The sequence below is a fragment of the Eptatretus burgeri genome, chromosome 3 (assembly GCF_056783735.1).
Source record: "Eptatretus burgeri isolate ZD-2024b chromosome 3, Ebu_testis_v1, whole genome shotgun sequence".
NCBI classification, from domain to species: domain Eukaryota; kingdom Metazoa; phylum Chordata; class Myxini; order Myxiniformes; family Myxinidae; genus Eptatretus; species Eptatretus burgeri.
Window position 1 is genome coordinate 19,016,310 of NC_140963.1, and position 18,237 is coordinate 19,034,546.

Below are 18,237 nucleotides of genomic sequence, written 5' to 3' on the forward strand. Positions count from 1 at the left end.
AATCTATAAAGGTGTTGATCAAAGCCACTTCATGGCTGGGTGTGTGAAATGGGTCGCAGAGACTAAAAAAAATTAAATGAGAACTCGTGTTCCAAGGGAGTGTTCATCGATTTCTCCTGAGCCTCGCCGGTTCCCAGTTTTATTAAAAATCGGTCTGTTTCAGTATGGAGATGAAAAAAATTTCAAACAAAGTACAACGAAGTCCAAACATCCCAACAAGGTGTTGAGAGAATGTAGGACAAGGGATAAGGCCCGGTCACACCTTGACGTTTTAGCCAACGTATGCCGATTTTTGAATTTTTTTTCTAAAACGCTGGCACACGTTGAATACGTTATGGGTAAGTTTTGATAACATTGAGAGCACGATGAAAAACACTGCCATACATCGTTGTACGTTGGCTTTAAACGTTGTACTTTTTGGTTGTCCTCAAATTTTTTCATGCTTGAAATTTCACGACGTATGCCGGCGTATGACTCACACGTTCCGCTACGCTGGCCACAAGTTGTATGCACGGTCTGCGATCGTTGACAGACGTCAACACATGCTACTTGTAAGTTAATCATAAGTTGAGACACGCCGAGGTAATGTTTAGCGTACCCGAAACTTATTTCTAACCTATGATTAACGTGTTCTTGGCACGTTACGCGATCGTTGCCACACATCGACAGACGTTACTTTTAAGTTACGCATAGGCTGAAAGACGTCGGTATAATGGATCGTCCTTGCGTCAGCGTCCACGGCCACGGCCAGGACACTTATTTGCAGCATTCTTCAAACTTTTCTTCGGCATGACGAGGATGTTCACACTTCGATGTCTAGCTTGGCTATGATTCCAATTGTCCATCGGCAGCGTCTATTTAAAATAGTCGAGTTTGAGCGTTTTAACACGTTCAGAAGAAACGCTTCAAATTTCAAAACCTCAGCGTCAAAAAACAAAGGCGAGTGACAGCAATTTAAATCGTTCATTGTAAACAATGAAAATGGCTGAGTGGTGCCGTTTAAAAGTCGTTGAGTGTAAAAAAAATCCAATTGTTGAGCGCAAGCGTCTACTTTCAATAGTGGGGTTTGAGCGATTTAGCACGTTCAATAGAAACGATTAAAATTTCCGAGCGCCAGCGTCAAAAAACAAAGGCGAGTGACAGCAATTTAAATCGTTCATTGTAAACAATGAAAATAGCTGAGTGGTACCGTTTAAAAGTCGTTGAGTGTAAAAAAATCCAATTGTTGAGCGCAAGCGTCTACTTTCAATAGTGGATCCATCATAACCCACACCCTCCCCCTCACACTCAACTACTACTGCCAACATGAACAAACTACTACTAATACTGATACTGATACTGCTGACATGGACATCGACTCAAAAAGGAACTCGAAAACACTGTTGAGTTCCCTTTTATGAGCAGCATTTTTATATGGGCGGAGATATTTTTATATCAAAGGGCGGAGGAGCTCCTTGTGAGCCAACGGCCATCCATATCTAGTGCCCAACTGTGTCTGCGGACGTCCTCCTGCAGTTGGGTTACTTCTTATTAGGAGGTTGGTGGCAGGATTTGCACTCCAGCCACCGTAAAACGCTTCATTCCGCAAAACGCAAAAACGCAAAAAAATCTGAAAACCCACTCCGTGGGAGTACCTCCTGTGCAGCTTCCCTTCGCAGGGCAGCTCACCGGATGATGGGATTGGGGCAAAGCCTTCTGGGACCCCAATCTTTGATAGGAGGGAAACCACGGGTAACATCCCTGGGTCAGATTGCGGGAGAGTGTGTCAGAGTGGTGTTGAGGTGTCGTCCACCAGACGGCGGTCTCCTTTGGGTTAACCTGAGGCGGTCCCTTCGGGTGGGTGCCTGGAATGTCCTATCCCTAAGAGAGGATGATCACCTGTCTCTGTTATCATCTGAGCTCAAGCGTTTGGACATCGGGATTGCAGCTCTCTGAGGTTCGGAGACCGGATTGGCGGCGAGATAATGGTGGGTGGTTACACCTACTATTGGTCTGGTCGCTCTGATGGTTACCATACCCAAGGAGTTGCTGTAGCTGTGTCCAATAAGCTGACCCCAATGATAATTGAGGTAACACCGGTCAACGAGCGTATTATGAGATTAAGGATTCGTCACTCCTTGGGTGTCATTTCCCTGGTCTCTATTTATGCTCCGACTGAGGCGAGTGATCTTACCGTGAAGGATGCATTCTACGCCACACTCGAGTCTGTGGCTGATCAGTGCCCCAGACGAGATACACTTCTAGTCTTGGGGGATTTCAATGCATCGACTGGAACTGATAGGGATGGTTATGAGGTGTGTGTTGGTCCCCATGGGTCAGGAACTATGAACCAGAATAGCACTAAGTTCCTTGACTTTGCAAGAAGTCATGGACTTAGGGTGGCTGGTTCATGGTTTCAGCGCCCGCAAGCTCATCGCTGGACTTGGTATTCCAACGCTGGCGGTGTGGCAAAGGAGATTGACCATGTCCTCATTGACGGTCGTTGGAGGATGATCCAGAACTGCAGGGTCTACCGGAGTGCTCAGTTCCTCAATACTGACCACAGGCTTGTTGTAGCAACTCTAAAGCTGCACCTTAAATCCTGGAGAATGGTACCATCCCAGCCTAGGCTGGATGTTGCCAAGCTCAGGGATGAGAGAGTAGCTGAGGAGTTTGCGAACAGGCTGAGTGGACACTTGGGGGGTCTGGGTGCTTTGGGGGGTCCTGAAGAGTTGTGGAGCACCTTCAAGACCACCGTCCTGGATGTTGCCGGTGGATGCCTTGGAGTTCACCGCAGGGCAAAGAAGAATTTTGTCTCTCAAGGGACACTGGATACCATTGACCAGAGTCGCAGGGCCAGGCTGAATGGCAGAGCTGAGCTGTTCAGGGAGCTGAGGCGTAAAACTGTATAAGTGCACTGAGGGTGGACAAGGAGGCCTATGTGCGAGGAATCTGTGAGGGGGTAGAGCATCACCTGTGGACAGGTGATTCTCGTCCCGCTTACAGGGGAATTCGCGCACATGTACGTTCATCCAAGCCCATCCCTCGGAGCACTGCAGTTCCGAGCAGAGAGTGGTAGGCTCTGACAGAGGAGTCTGAAGAGAAAGGCCCGCTGGGCCGGTTACTTTGAGCGGTTGTACCAGGCTGATCCCCCAGCTGTCGAGTTGGACGTCAAGGGTGTTACAATCCCTGTTGCTGACCTCGAATCAACTGTGGTCCACCATCGCTTGTGGAAACACGGGCTGCGGTGAACTGGTTGAAACGGGGCAAAGCTCCAGGGATCTGTGGCATCCATGCTGAACTTCTCAAGGCTGGTGGAAATGCTGCACTCGTGGCGTTGCATGCAGTTTTGGGCTCTGCCTGGAACACAGGCATCATCCCAACTGACTGGAAGAGGGGCCTTGTTGTCCCTCTCTGGAAAGGGAAGGGTGATCGCCAAGACTGCAACAATTACCGAGGGGTGACGCTGCTCTCAGTGCCGGGCAAGGTCTTTGCTCGGATAATTCTTGATAGGGTTCGCCACCATCTGCTTGAGCACCAGCGTCCAGAGCAGTCAGGCTTTACACCAAAGAGGTCAACGATTGACCGTATCCTTGCTCTTCGTGTCCTCATTGAACGCAGACGAGAGTTTCGGCAGGGGCTGCTTGCAGCCTATGTTGATCTCTGTAAAGCGTTCGATTCAGTGAATCAGGATGTCCTCTGGAGGATTCTTGGTCTTCGCGGGGTGCCACCGAAACTGATCGATCTGATGTCTGAACTCTACTCTGGTACTGAGAGTGCTGTGAAGTGTGGTGGTACCGCCTCTGACTTATTTCCAGTTGTTACTGGAGTTCGTCAGGGATGTGTACTTGCCCCCACACTTTTCAGCACTTGTATGGACTGGATTTTTGGGAGGATGTCGGAGAGATCAAGTTGCGGTGCATCGTTTGGCAAATGTCAAGATCTCGGACCTTGATTTTGCAGATGATGCAGTCATCTTTATGAGACTTTAGACATCCTCTTGGGGGCCCTCGAGGTGCTGAATGAGGAGTCGGAGCCGTTGGGATTACGGATTTCTTGGGTCAAAACAAAGATCCAGGCTTTCGGTGACATCTTGGATGCTGCTGTCCTGTCTGTGTCTGTTTGTGGTGAGGATGTTGAGGTCGTGGATAGATTCACTTACCTTGGCAGTGATATTCATGTCTCCGCAGGTTGTGAGCCGGAGGTCAATAGACGTCTGGGTCGGGCCTGGGGAGTCATGGATTCACTGGATCATGGGGTGTGGCGCTGCCGGTACCTGTGCGGGAGGACGAAAGTCCGAGTCTTCAGGTCCTTGGTACTTCCAGTCTTGCTCTATGGGTGCGAGACTTGGACTTTGACCAAGGATCTGAGACGGAGACTTAATTCCTTTGGTACCAGGTCTCTTCGGAGAATCCTTGGCTATCGCTGGTCGGATTTTGTGTCCAACGAGCGGTTGCTGAGAGAGACTCGGATGAGATTTGTTACCTGCATAGTCCGTGAGCGTCAGCTGCGGCTGTATGGACATGTGGCTCGTTTTCCTGACGCTGATCCTGCTCACCAGATTCTCTCAGCGAGGGAGTCTCATGAGTGGAGGAGGCCAGTGGGCCGACCACGTGCCTCATGGTTGCAGCAGGTTGACCATCATCTCAAGGAGATGGGGATGGGCCTGGCATCTGCCTGGGGGATGGCCAGACGGAGGCCCCTGGAGTACCGGCGGAAAGTGGACGCAGCGACGCGCTGTTCTGGCACATGCTCCCATACCTGACCTGACATTTTTATATACAAATTCCCAAAACTGCTGGGAACACGTCTTTATATGGCAGTTGTAACCTAGAAACACGTTCATTTATTTTTTTTTTGTCGACCGGAAGACGTCATTGGAATACGTCTACATATGTCGATGTGTGTTGGGACTACGTAAAGAATTGGTTCAAAGCACGTCAAACACAAGTTAGAAATAAGTTTCGCGTAAAAAAAAGACATTACCGCGACGTGTTTCGACTTATGAGTAGCTTATAAGTAGCGTTTGTGGACGTGTGTAAAACTTATCCCCATCGCATGCGGAACGTGTGTCATACGCCGAGTACGTCGTAAAATTTTGAACATGTTTAAAATTTCTTGACGTACTCTACTTACTACAACGTATGATAGCGTACTTTAGCGTTCTACTCACGTATACCAAACTTACTCATACCGTATTTGACGTGCCCCAACGTTTTAGACACATTTTTCTTCGGTCGGCATACGCTGGCAAGATCGCCAAGGTGTGACCGCGATGTTGACACTTCCATTTCTACGGCAGTTATGATTCGAATCGTTGTGCGTCAGCCTTTTAATAGGCTACGTCACGACATCGTCGGCGATGCGTGCAACGCGCTATGCTGAAGTTAGACTATCATTGGGCATCGGTTGTGTAGGCCGACAACAGGTCAGCATTCGTTGGTATAAGTTATCTATAACACAACGAAACGTTCTGTGTCCATTACTAATATATTATGCATACGACCAACTCGTTATGAATACGTCCGAATCTTAAAAAAAAAACATCAAAAGTTCAACGTCAGCCAGCGTTTTACATACATTTTAATACGTTGCCATCGCTGGCTAAAATGTCAAGGTGTGACCGGGCCTATAGAGAAACTAACAGAAAGGTCCAAGCAAATCAAACACCTAAGCAAGTTCAGCGCACAAGTCACAACATGGGTCACATATGGTGTTGCGGGATTTGTGACTTTTACACTGCCAAGATGCTTTCGACAACACAGACAATATATAATACATCAACTTTAATACAAACCATTCATTCTCAGATCTATTTAATCTTGTATACCCTGGTGAGGCTCAACATTGTTAAAGGCTCAGTCTTGTTACATTTTGAAACAACCGTACTTATATTGTCACATCGACGGGTCTGAATAACGACACCCATCGTGCCAGAAGCTTTCGCTACTCGAGATCGCAGAGCTCACCAAATTCACACTGCGTCCAATTAACTGTTCTTTAGCATTTACAAAACCCCAAGGATCACTCCAATCCGAGGATGAACTTGGCGATGCAACACTCCGGAAGCAAAAGGTGGGAAAAGTTGTTTTTATAGTTAAAATTGGTTTATTAAAAGAAATACGGGGATAAGAGTAGACAAGACGCTATCAATAAAACGGATGAACCAAGCGGTTGACAGACAAAAGTAGGGATGAGGAGACATGCAAAAGGAGAGAAATAACCCATTATGGCATCAAAAATAAATACTGGGACTCACACAACAATGGGGAATGAGCGAGAGCAAGGCAGGCTGGTGTTGCACAAGGCTGGTGAGGCACAGGACTGGTGGATGGTGATAAGATAAGATGGTATGGTGATAAGATAAGGTGACAAGGTATGCTGATAAGCCAACCTCTCCAAAAGCTCCAATTCTAACTCTAAATGCCACGAGCAGTACAGCTATGGCCCTTCTAAACTTTTGGACCACCTTCATGCATGCACGATCCCTAAAATTGGCTGCCCAGGGTTATGGGCGTGCCCATCTTCCGAGCAGTCCCACTGGACGGCCCCAATTTTTTTTTTTTTTTTTTTTTTTAAGTCTTACATCCTCTTTCAAAGGCTCCACAGACAACCTCGCCAACATTGCCTGCGGTGTGCTGTCCAAACAGTACATACCGTTTCCATATAAAGCACATGTACTGTGGAACATCAGATTCACTCAGTTATACCCACGCTTTACAGTGGTGCCTTTGTGCCCAAGTGAGACTTCTGATTTGGGAATTTTTCCACTTGTTGGTCGATTCTGTAGCTGCAGTTTCCACCTCATTAAAGCCAAGTTTCTGAAATGGATGCGGCATGTTTAACTGTTATTTCTTCGTCTACGTGTTGCTGTTAAGTCCTGTCCAATATTCATGTTAAAATCCTCCCTTGTTTGTGCTGAATTTGTTTTGGTGTTGGTCGTGGTCTACTCCAGCCGCTCTTCGGATAGCTGTACTGTACATGCATACACTGTCCCTTTGTCTCCGTATTACTCGTTTTGCTTCTTTCTTCCGAAATATTTTACTTCTCCCTCAACATTATCCTATTTCCCCTCCTCACTGCAAAACAAACAAACAAACAAACAAACAAACAATCAAATAAATAAATAAAATGTTTATTTTTACACTCCACAGCAATCTCATTCTACTTGAATTTCCTTCTGCCTGTACTTCCTGTGTCTCTTCATTCTCTGCCCCCCCCCCTGCCTTTTTCTCGATATGTTCATGGAAAAAAAATTCTTTTCCATTAAAAGCTTTTCAAACAAATTAAAATGATTCACCTTCCTTTCTGCTCCATGAGTACGCCACACCTTCAACACGATTATTTATTCCGCTTCTTCACAACGCATATTTTGCAAACCTGTCTCACCGAAGCACTTGATCATTATTATCCATCCTCCGGATCCAACAGCACGACGTTTATATGTGCCTTCGATAACAATTCGTTCCACCCATCCTATGAACTTTATCTCAGAATATTAAAGATGGGATTCTTGAGAAACCCACTTTGCAGAGGTCATCTGTGCACAACAATCAAATCCTCCACGTTATTTTAGTGTAAAACCCCTCCGTGTCGTTTTTGTGTAAAACCCCTCCCCAACATTTTCAAGCCCACATCTTTCCAACACCACCCTTTTACATACCTCCATCTTATACAACCACCCTCACCCCACCCCCTCCACGATTACCGCTTAGCCTACCCTCTCCAAGGTTACCCATCACCCCACCCTTTCAAAGCTTCCACATCACCCCACCCTCTTCCCCTCAGCTCCCAAGTCTTGTTTGTCGTGTGTTATCACTGTTTGGAGGACGGTACGATTCCATCTACATCCCTCTCTCCCTCTCAAACAACGTGGACCAACTTTTAACCACTCATCCCAACTCTGTCTTCCTCATATGTGGTGATGTTAATTGTCACCACACAACTTATCTGGGTGTTGGTACCTGTCTCACCAGCCACGGCACTTCAACAAATGACTTCTGTGACTGCACGGGAGTGATTCGATCTGTTAACTTTCCTACCCAGATTTCTCCCATGGCAAATCCTCCCTTCTGGACTTTGTGATGACAAACTTCCTTGCAAATGTCTCTTGCTCTTCCTCTGCTCAAATTAGTTCATCTGTTCGTCATCATATGTTTATGAGGCTATTAACAGAGAGCTGCATCAGCGCTGTCGAGTCTGGCAGTTCACTCAGGTAGATTGTCAGGGACTGCAAGCAGCCATCTCTCTTCAGGTCTGGTCTCCCATATCTACCACCCCTGATATTAATTCAGCCTGGGAGTTCTTCCACAGAAACCTGCTCTCTCTTATCCATTGATTCATCCCACCTCATCTTTAGTTGACAGTTATCTTTTTTGCATCCGACCCTTCAGTTTTCAGTTGCTCTGAAACAACTTGCCTTATTTTCCCAGAAGGCAAATCCAACTGACAATAAGCATGACATGAGCAATACTTAGTACCTACAAGCTGAAGTAACCAACGTTGCCCATGGAAATTCAATGCAATATGTATTGAAATATTTCCTGGATGGATGAAGGCCTTGATGGTTTTGTATGAATCATCAATCTTGGGCGTTGCAAAATACACTTGGACTTGTATCGAAATGCCTCACCTTCGAAGGATGCCCAACATGCTATACTGGAAGCTGCTAGTCTTGCACGTTGATCCTCAACCCGAGCCTGTGTCTGACGTGTAGACTGTCATTCTTATTGCATCCGATTTGTTTCTGCCCATCAGGGGTCTTTTTGATGGCACATGGTAGTATTTATAATGCAAGCAAAGTAGATTAAGATATTTCTTAACACAAGTGTTCCCTTGAGAGTTCCAGAAGTGCTCCGGCGGGCATTTGACTGTGCTGATCTTCATGATGTGGTAGATTAAAGTAAAAAAAAAAAATAAAAATCAACAGACGGATCGTACAGAAACAGGGACGATTAGAGGTAGGGGAGAAACATACCAAGGGACCTCTGCTAGTTATGGATAAAAAAGTAGGGGCCTTTAATGAACAGAGGATATTATATTTTCAGAACAAGACCCTAAACACTTTGGAAGGTTATTGAGAGGAGTCATACCAAAACTTTGATGGATGGTGCTTGGATGGAAAAGTACAGTGGGTTCAGGTCCGTCAATTTAAGACTTTCCACACCGTGCATATCAATATCCAAAAGGCATATCTGATTTTTATCCACCACCGACTGAACCGCTCGTTTGCTGCAAAAAAAAGTAGTAGTAATAAAAATTAAAAGCAGGAAGCATTACTTATACAGTGCAGTACTCAAATTTGTCAAGGTAAAATGTACAAGCACAAATGTCACCTTAAAGTAGAGTACAACATACCCTCTCTCTGAAAATAATAAAATAAGTATCCATGATTTTAATTAACTATTATGGCTGTAATGCTTTAGGCTGTTGATATAAAACTCTTAAAAGTATTTATCTGAGAATTTTTCTTCTTAACTGATGATCAAAGCATGACACCAAAATTCACTTTAACAAACAGACCAAAATAAATAAATAACAGACCAATGATAGAGGTTAATTTGCTTCCAAACAGAATACACTCAAAGTCAGAGTGCCTTTCATGTTGAAATGCATGCAAGAAGAGAGCTTTCTTTCCACACCAAAGTTCAATAAACTTCCAGATAAATGAGCAACAGGAGAACCGAGACAAGACTGTCCCCAAATGGATTAATTGAATCAGATTTTCCTCTCTCAAAGTCATGATGCATCAATCTGTGGTGTTCTATCAAGGCACAAGAGCTGCTGTGTTAAAAGTTTATCAGTTTGATAATTAAAAGGCTTTGTACGAGGGGAGGGTAAAGGGGGTGTAGGGAGCGGGGTTCTTTCTTCTTATTTCATCTACAGTACAAGGCTGCAGGTCAGCACCATTGGCTGAGGGCACAGCTGTGCCGCTGATGCAAAGGCTTCTGAAGTTTAGAGCAGGAATTCAGAATTTGGCCGTGGTGCTGGCGATAGCGAGCCTACTCTTCACGACAAAGACTGCGGGATCTTTAATATTCACCAACCAATGATGACAGACGGAATTCCAGTTTTACGTCCATCTGAGGGACGGCACACATATATGATGAATCACCCTGCCTGTGAAGCACCAGGATGACTTTATATTTTATAGCTGGGTCGAGTTTAAAATCCAAGCTGGACGGCTTAGAGGCGAGTGTGCGTACCTCCAGGCCATCCTGCCAGGGTGGTTGTGAAACACTGATTGCAGTTTGTTCAGCTTTTAAAGCTCATTTGTTATTGCAACTAAAATACAAACAAGTTTTTTTAAAAGGATATTAACACTAAGAAACTCCCAAACAGCCTGGTAAACCACTAAGATTTGCAAAATGTGAAAATTTTAGGAAGCATATAAGCATGAGGGTTACCACCACCCCCACCCCCACCCCCACCCCTCAACCAGTAAATCCCCTTCGACCCCAATATATTTTCATGGTGTGATCAAACTTTGGTAAATCACGGGTGATGAAAGTTATGGTCAAGCTTCATCGGAATTGTGTGTGTGGTTTCAGGGAAGAAAGCAAATACATATTTTAGGGGTAACCCACCCCCGTACACCCCTTCAGACCCCAATATTTTTCATGGTGTGATCAAACTTTGGTACATAACGGGTGCTGAAGGTTGTGGTCATGTTTCATCGAAATTGTGTGTGTGGTTTTGGAGAAGTAAGCAAATACCTCTTTTGGGGGCCACTTCCCACCCCACCCTCCCGTTGACCCCCCTCAAACCCCGATATACTTAATGCCGTGAAAAAAACTTTGGTACATCACAGGTGATGACGGTTGTGGTCAAGTTTTAACAAAATTGTGTGTGTAGTTTCAGAGAATAAGTTGCAAGTGTGTATGGACGGACGACGCGCCGTCCCATAAGCTGCCTGTAAATATGTTCCAGGTGAGCTAACAAGCACACACTTAAGCCCACCAGGTGCCAAGCTAAAACAGAGTACTTTTAACATGTACAGTTTGGTGTGTTGTTTGTTTTAATAGAGTCGAGGTATTGCGCACAACCATCATTTAGCTTATGGACAATCAATGTCGTGCAGAGATTTAGCAATGAACTCTAAAAGTCACCTGGTCCCATAAATATTTGTAGCATATTCAGCATGTTCCACAAACTCTCCAGCCTTGATCATTTTGTGCATCTCTTCACGCGTCACAAAATGATAATCTGCAAAAATGAGATCCAAGAATAAACATGTTGAAATCATAAAATCAAAGTAGCTTCTGAACACTGACAAGTATTCAGATTTTTACTCAATCAACAGCAAACCAACCTTTGCCATTGACCTCTCCAAGCCTTGGTTTTCTTGTGGTATCTAAAATACAAGACACAAAGTTCAATTAAATTTTTTTACATCACATGTCTTATTCGAAGGATCATTGGTTTGGCATTGTTAAAATGCTGTGACCTCAGGTGCAGATCCATATGATGTAGAGATTAGGTTTAGTTTTCTCCACATCTCCAACTGCAATACATTTGTGTAAACAGTACTCATTAATACATTGTCGTATAAAAAGAGATGTCAATTCAGCTTATCCAGGTCAAACACCGAAACCATATGATGAATCTTTTTTTGCCTCTTTTTCAAGAAAAGTTTAAGGCCTGAGTTAGAAAGATTGACATATTTTTGGCTTGGAATCCAACTAAAGTATGGAATCAAGTTGCAAAACCAAGTACCATCGTTTTTGGCGTACAAGTCGACGTGGAGTATATGTCAAATCGGCTAATTTTCACCTTTCTCATGTTTTAGTTGGGAAAATATTTCAGTGTTAACCCATGTCTGTTCATCTCTCTGTAAGCAGGATATCTCAAGAAGTTGTGGACGGATTCAGATGAACTGATTTGATTTTGATGAAGATCCGAATCAAGATACAATATTTAAAAAAAAAAATAATAATAATTCAAGACTTTGATCAAGGTGTCTGTAATTCAGACGAAACTCGGTGGACAGGTTGGGTGTGTGATAAGGACTAATGGATGCGATTTTGATGAAGATCTTAATGCGGATATGAAAATTTATTTTTAATTTTTTTCAAGATTTTGGTTAAAGTGTCTGTTTGTAACACAGGCTAGAAGCCGAAGTTTGAGGATACAGGCCGAAGTTGGTGCATAGTCATCACATCAATGTGACTCATCCTCTCTCAATCCGAACCAAAGTTCTCTTCATATATGCAGCAGACCTAGTACCCCACCTTCACATTATTCTTCTTATTATTTTGTGTGCATCACATGGCTGAGAGTAGCATTGGCTGAGGGGAGCGCAGTTGTATGACTGACAGAATGCCTCCTGTAGGTTAGGGCAGGAATTTTTTGAATTTAGTCAAGGTGCCGGTAATAGCTCACCTCCTCTTCACGAAAGACACCGTCGGATCTTAACCATCCACATCCAATGCTGACAGACAGGACGCTCAATTTTAACATCCATCTGTGGGACAGCATGCATATTGATGCTTTGCCCTTCCTGTGAGACACCAGAATGACAGTTTGAAGCTGGGTCAAGATTCAAACTCAGGTTAGACAGTTCAGAGGTGAGTGTGCATACCTCCAGGATATGCTTCCAGCCCACACCTTCACTTCAGCCAGTTAGATACAAGCTACACAACTCAGAGGGTCGAGAAATCAGTCCTTGATTTCAAATGACTGACAAGACATTCCCTGGCTCCCAAGGCCCAATTTGGCACAGGTGTTCTCAAGGCACAAAACATCCTGCCTGTCAAATTACAGCTAAATAGGAGGAGTTACACTGTTAAATCATGCTTCACATTCGTTCATTGTCCTGGACCACTTCATTTGCTGAAATGCCTTCTGCCAAGGATTGAGGATACAGGCTAAAGTTGGTGCAAAAGTAAAACAAAATGACATCGTCGAAGAGCTCACGTGAAACGCTGAGACCAAAGAATCCAGGAAACTCTGCCATCAGCTTCTTAATCATGGTGCTCTTCCCACATCCAGATGGACCACTCAGCACAAGGGGACGACATCTTGTAGCTTCCATTGCAGGCAACACAACAGGAAGAGAGAAACCTGCTTTGCAGCATTTCCAGCCAGGCAGGAGGAGGAGTGGAATGAGGAATGGAGAGAAAAGGTGGAGGGGGAGGGGAGGAGAGGGAAGGAGTGGAGGGGGAGTGAGGGGAGGGGAGGGGAGAAGAGAAAGGAGGGGGGAGGAGAGGAAGGAGGGGGGAGGAGAGGAAGGAGGGGGGAGGTGAGGAGGAGGAGGGGGGAGGAGAGGAGGGAGGGGGGAGGAGAGGAAGGAGGGGGAGGGGAGGAGAGGAGAGGAGAGGAAGGAGCGGGAGGGGAGGAGAGGAGAGGAAGGAGCGGGAGGGGAGGGGAGGGGAGGAGAGGAAGGAGCGGGTGGGGAGGAGGAGAGAGGAGAGGAATGAGCGGGAGGAGGGGAGGAGGAGAGGAGAGGAATGAGCGGGAGGGGAGGAGGAGAGGAGAGGAATGAGCGGGAGGGGAGGAGGAGAGGAGAGGAATGAGCGGGAGGAGGAGGAGGAGAGGAGAGGAATGAGCGGGAGGGGAGGAGGAGAGGAGAGGAATGAGCGGGAGGGGAGGAGGAGAGGAGAGGAATGAGCGGGAGGGGAGGAGGAGAGGAGAGGAATGAGCGGGAGGGGAGGAGGAGAGGAGAGGAATGAGCGGGAGGAGGAGGAGAGGAGAGAGAGGAATGAGCGGGAGGAGGAGGAGAGGAGAGGAATGAGCGGGAGGAAGGGAAGGAGAAGGAAGAGAATCAGCGGGGAGGGGAGGAGGAAGGGAGAGAATAGGCGGGAGGAGGAAGAGAGGAATGACGGGAGGGAAGAGAGGAAGAGAGAAGGGAGAATGACGGGAGGAGAGAGAGGAGAGGGAAGAGGTAAGCGGGAGGGAGAAGAGAGAGAATAGCGGGAGGGAGGAGAAGGGAAGAGAATAGCGAGAGGGAAGGAGGAGGAGAAGGAATAGCGAGAGGAAGGAGGAGGAGAATAGCGGGAGAGAGGAGAGAGAGGAATGAGCGGGAGGGGGAGGAGGAGGAAGGAGAGGAATGAGCGGGAGGGAGGAGGAGAGGAATGGCGGGAGGGGGAGGAGAAAGGGAGAGGAATGAGCGGGAGGGGGGGAGGAGAGGAATGACGGGAGGGGAGGAGAAGGAATGAGCGGGAGGAGGAAAAAGGACGGGAGGGGGAGGAGAAGGGAAAGACGGGGAGGGGGGGAGGAGAGGAAAAAGAGACGGGAGGGGAGGAAGGAAGGAGCGGGAGGGGGAGGAGAGGAAAAAGGAGCGGGAGGGAGGAAGAAGGAAGAGACGGGAGGGAGGAAGGAAAAGACGGGGGAGGAGGAAGAAAGGAAAAGACGGGAGGGGGAGGAAGAAGAGCTGACGGAGGAAGGAAAGGAAAAAGACGGGAGGAAGGGAAGGAAAAAGACGGGGAGGGGGAAGGAAAGGAAAAGACGGGAGGGAGGAAGGCAGAAGGGAGGGGGGAGAGAAGGGAAAAGACGGGGGAGGAAGGAAGGGAAAGAGACGGGGAGGAAGGAAGAAGGAAAAGACAGGAAGGGAAGGAAGAAAGAAGCAGGGGAAGGAAGAGGAAGAAAATAGCAGAGGGAAGGAAGAGAAGAAGGCAGAGAGGAAGGGAAGAAGAGAAAAGCCCAGAGGGAGGAGAAGGAAGAGACGGGGGGGAGGAGGAAAGACGGGGGGGAGAGGAAAAGACGGGGGGGAGAGGAAGGACGGGAGGGAGGAGGAAAGACGGGAGGAGGAAGGAAAAGACGGGGAGGGAGAAGGAAGGACGGGAGGAGGAAAGGAAGGCAGGAGGGGAGGAGGAAGACGGGAGGAGCAGGAAGGAAGAGACGGGAGAGGAAGGAAAGACGGGAGGAAGGCAGAGGGAAGGGAGAAGAAGACGGAGAAAGGAAAGAAAAGACGGAAGAGAGGAAGAAGGAAAGACGGAAAGGGAAGGAAGAAGAAAGGCAGAGAGAAGAAGAAGACGGAAGGGAAGGAAGAAGGAAAAGACAGGAGGAAGAAAAGGCAGGAAAGGGAAGGAAAGGAAAAGACAGGAAGGGAAGAGAAAAAGGCAAGGGGAAGGGAAGAGAAGGAAAGACGGGAAAGGAAGGAAAAGGAAAAGGCAGGAAGGGAAGGAAGAAAGGAAAGGAAGCAGGAAGGGAAGGAAGAGAAAAGGAAAGGCAGGAGGAAGGAAAGGAAAGACAGGGAAGGGAGGAAAAGACAGGAGGAAGGAAGAAAAGGAAAGACAGAGGAAGGAAGAAGGAAAGACAGGAGGAAGGAAGAAGAAAACCAGGAAAGGAAGGAAGAAGGAAGGAGCGGGAGGAGGAAGGAAGAATGGGAGGAGAGGAGGAGAAGGAAGAATGGGAGGAGAGGGAGGAAGGAGAGGAAGGAGAGGGAGGAAGAAGGGAGGAGAGGAAGGAGAGAAAGGAAGAGACGGAGGAGGAAGGAAGAGGAAGGAGAGAGGAAGGAGAGGAAGGACGGGAGGAGGAAGGAGGAAGAGACGGGAGGGAGGAAGGAGAAGGAAGGACGGGAGGACGAGGAAGGAGAAGGAAGAAGCGGGAGGGAGGAAGGAGAAGGAAAAAGAGACGGGAGGAAAAGGAGAAGGAAAAGACGGGAGGGAGGAGGAGAAGGAAGGACGGGAGGGAGGAAGGAGGAAGGGCGGGAGGGAGGAAGAGGAAGGGACGGGAGGGAGGAAGGAAGGAGGGAGGAGGAGGAAAAGGAAAAGGAGCAGGAGGGAGGGAGGAGAAGGAAGGAAGAGCCAGGGGAGGGAGGAGGGAAAAAGGAAGAAGGAATAAGCGGGAGGGAGGAAAAAGGAGAAGGAAAGACGGGAGGGAGGAAAAAGGAAGAAAGGAAAGAAGACGGGAGAAAAAGGAAGAAAGGAGAAAAGGCAGGAGGGAGGAAGGAAGAAAGGAAAGACGGGAGGAAGGAAGGAAGAAGGAAAAGGCAGGAGGAGGAAGAAAGGTAGGAAGCGGGAGGAAGGAGAAAGGAAAGCGGGGAAGGGAAAGGAAAAGGAAAGGAAAAGACAGGAGGAAGAGAAAAAGAGAGAGAGAAAAGAAAAGGCAGGAAGGAAGGAAAGGAAGGAGAAGAGCGGGAGGAGGAAGGAGGAAGGGCGGGAGGAGGAAGGAGGAAGGGCCAGGGAGGGGAGGAAGGAGAGGAAGAGACGGGAGGAGGAAGGAGAAGGAAAGACGGGAGGGAGGAAGGAGAAGGAAAAAGGAGCGGGGAGGGAGGAAGAGGAAGGACGGGAGGGGAGGAAGGAGAGGAAGAGACGGGAGGAGGAAGGAGAAGGAAGAATGAGGGAGGGAGGAAGGAGAAAGGAAGAATAGGGAGGAGGAAGGAGAAGGAAGACGGAGGGAGGAAGGAAGGAAGACGGGAGGAGGAAGGAGAAGGAAGACGGGAGGGAGGAGGAAGAAGGAGAAGGAAGAGACGGGAGGGAGGAAGGAAGAAGGAGCCAGGGAGGAGGAGGAGAAGGAAGGAGCGGGAGGGGAGGAAAAAGGAGAAGGAAGAGACGGGAGGGAGGAAGAGAGGAAGAGACGGGAGGGAGGAAGGAGAGACGGGAGGGAGGGAAGGAGAAGGAAGAGGCGGGAGGAGGAAGGAGAAGGAAGAAGGACGGGAGGGAGGAAGGAGAAAGGAAAGACGGGAGGAAGGAAGGAGAAGGAGAAGACGGAGGGGGAGGAAGGAGAAGGAAGAGGCTGGAGGAGGGGAGGAAGGAAGAAGGAAAAAGACGGGGAGGGAGGGAGAAAAGAGAAGGAAAAGACGGGAGGGAGGAAGGAGAAGGAAAAGACGGGGAGGGAGGAAGGAGAAGGAAAAAAAGACGGGAGGAAGGGAAAGAAAGGAAAAGACAGGAAGGGAAGGAAGGAGAAGGACGGAAGGAGCGGGAGAAGGGGAGGAAGGAAACAGCGGAAGAATGAGAAAAGCGGAAGGAGGCGGGGAGGAGGAGAAGGAAGAGACGGGAGGGAGGAGAAGGAAGAGACGGGAGGAGAGAAGGAAGAAGGAAGAAGCGGGAGGAGAAGAGAGAGAAGAAGCGGGAGGAGGAGAGAGAGAAGGGACGGGAGGAAGGGAAGAGAGAAGAGGAAGAAGGAAGGAGCGGGAGAAAGGAAAGGAAAAGACGGGAGAGAGGAAGAGGAAAGACGGGGAAGGGAAGGAAAGAAGAAACAGAGAGAGAGAAGGAAGAGACGGGAGGGAGGAGAGAAGGACGGGAGGGAAGGAAGAAGAGAAAGGCAGGGAGGGAAGGAGAAGAAGAGACGGGAAGGGAAGGGAAGAGAAAGGAAAAGACGGGAGAAAGAGGAAAAGAGAAAGAGAGAAAGAGAAAGGAGAAAAGGCAGGAAGGGAAGGAAAGAGGAAGGAAGAAAGAAGAGGAGGGAAGAGAGAAGGAAAGGCAGGAAGGGAGAAAGGAAGAAGGAGAGAGAGAGAAAAGACGGGGGAGGAGGGAAGAGAGAGAAAGGAAGAAAGGAAAAAGACGGGGAGAGAAAGGGAGGAAGGGAGAAAAGACGGGGAAGGGAGGAAGAAGGAAGAAAGGAAGAAAGGAAGGGAAGGAAAAAGGCAGGGGGAAGAGAGAGAAAGAAGGAAGAAGAAAGAAAGGAAAGGAAAAGGCAGGAAAGGGAAGAGAAGAGAGAAAGGAAGAAAGGAAGAAAAGGAAGAAAGGAAAGAAACGGGAAGAGGAAGAAAGGAAGAAAGGAAGAAAGGAAGAAGGAAGAAAAAAGGCAGAGAAGGAGAAAAGGAAAGGCGACGGGAGGAAGGAAAGGAAGGAAGAGAGAGAGGAAAAAGGAGCGGGAGGAGGAAGAGAGAAAGGAAAGACGGGAGGGAGAGAAGAAGGAAAAGAAGGAGCGGGAGGGAGGAAGAGAGAGAGAAAGGGAAGGAAGAAGGGAAGACGAGAGGGAGAGAGGAAAGGCGGGAGGAGGAGAAGGGAAGAGAAGGAAGAGGCGGGAGGGAGGAGGAGGAAGGAAGGGAAGGAAAGACGGGAGGGAGAGAAGAGAGAGGAAGAAGGGAAGAAGGAAGAGAGAAAGAGAGAAAGAGAGAGAAGGGAAGAAGGGAGAGAAAGGGAAGAAGAGAGAGAGAGAGAGGAGAAGAGGAGAAGGAAGAAAGGAAGAGAGGAAGAAGGAAGAAGGAGAAGGAAGGAAAGGGAAGAGAGAGAGAAGGAAGAAGGAAGAAAGAAAAGAGGAAGAGAGAGAGGAGCGGGAGGGAGGAAGAAGGAAGAAGGAAAGGAAAAAGGAGCGGGAGGAAGGAGAAGGAGGAAGAGCGGGGGAGGGAGGAAGAAGAGAGAAGGAAGAAGG

General features: G+C 47.8%; 1 protein-coding gene across 5 annotated transcripts in view; it reads right to left on the reverse strand.

The window, feature by feature from the left end:
• LOC147029490 (guanylate kinase-like) overlaps positions 1-18,237 on the reverse strand; it is a 62,875-nt gene that overhangs the window by 38,280 nt on the left and 6,358 nt on the right. For 4 of the 5 annotated variants that reach the window (XM_085872000.1, XM_085871999.1, XM_085871996.1 and 1 more), the window contains exons 2-5: positions 12,895-13,041; positions 11,291-11,332; positions 11,088-11,184; positions 9,072-9,210 (exon numbers count right to left, since the gene is read on the reverse strand). In XM_085872000.1, coding sequence (XP_085728126.1) covers positions 9,072-9,210; positions 11,088-11,184; positions 11,291-11,332; positions 12,895-13,012 — 396 coding nt within the window. In that variant the 5' untranslated portion in view covers positions 13,013-13,041. Of the gene's footprint in view, positions 1-9,071; positions 9,211-11,087; positions 11,185-11,290; positions 11,333-12,894; positions 13,045-18,237 lie in introns of all 5 variants that reach the window. The other variant, XM_085871997.1, reaches the window with a different exon arrangement.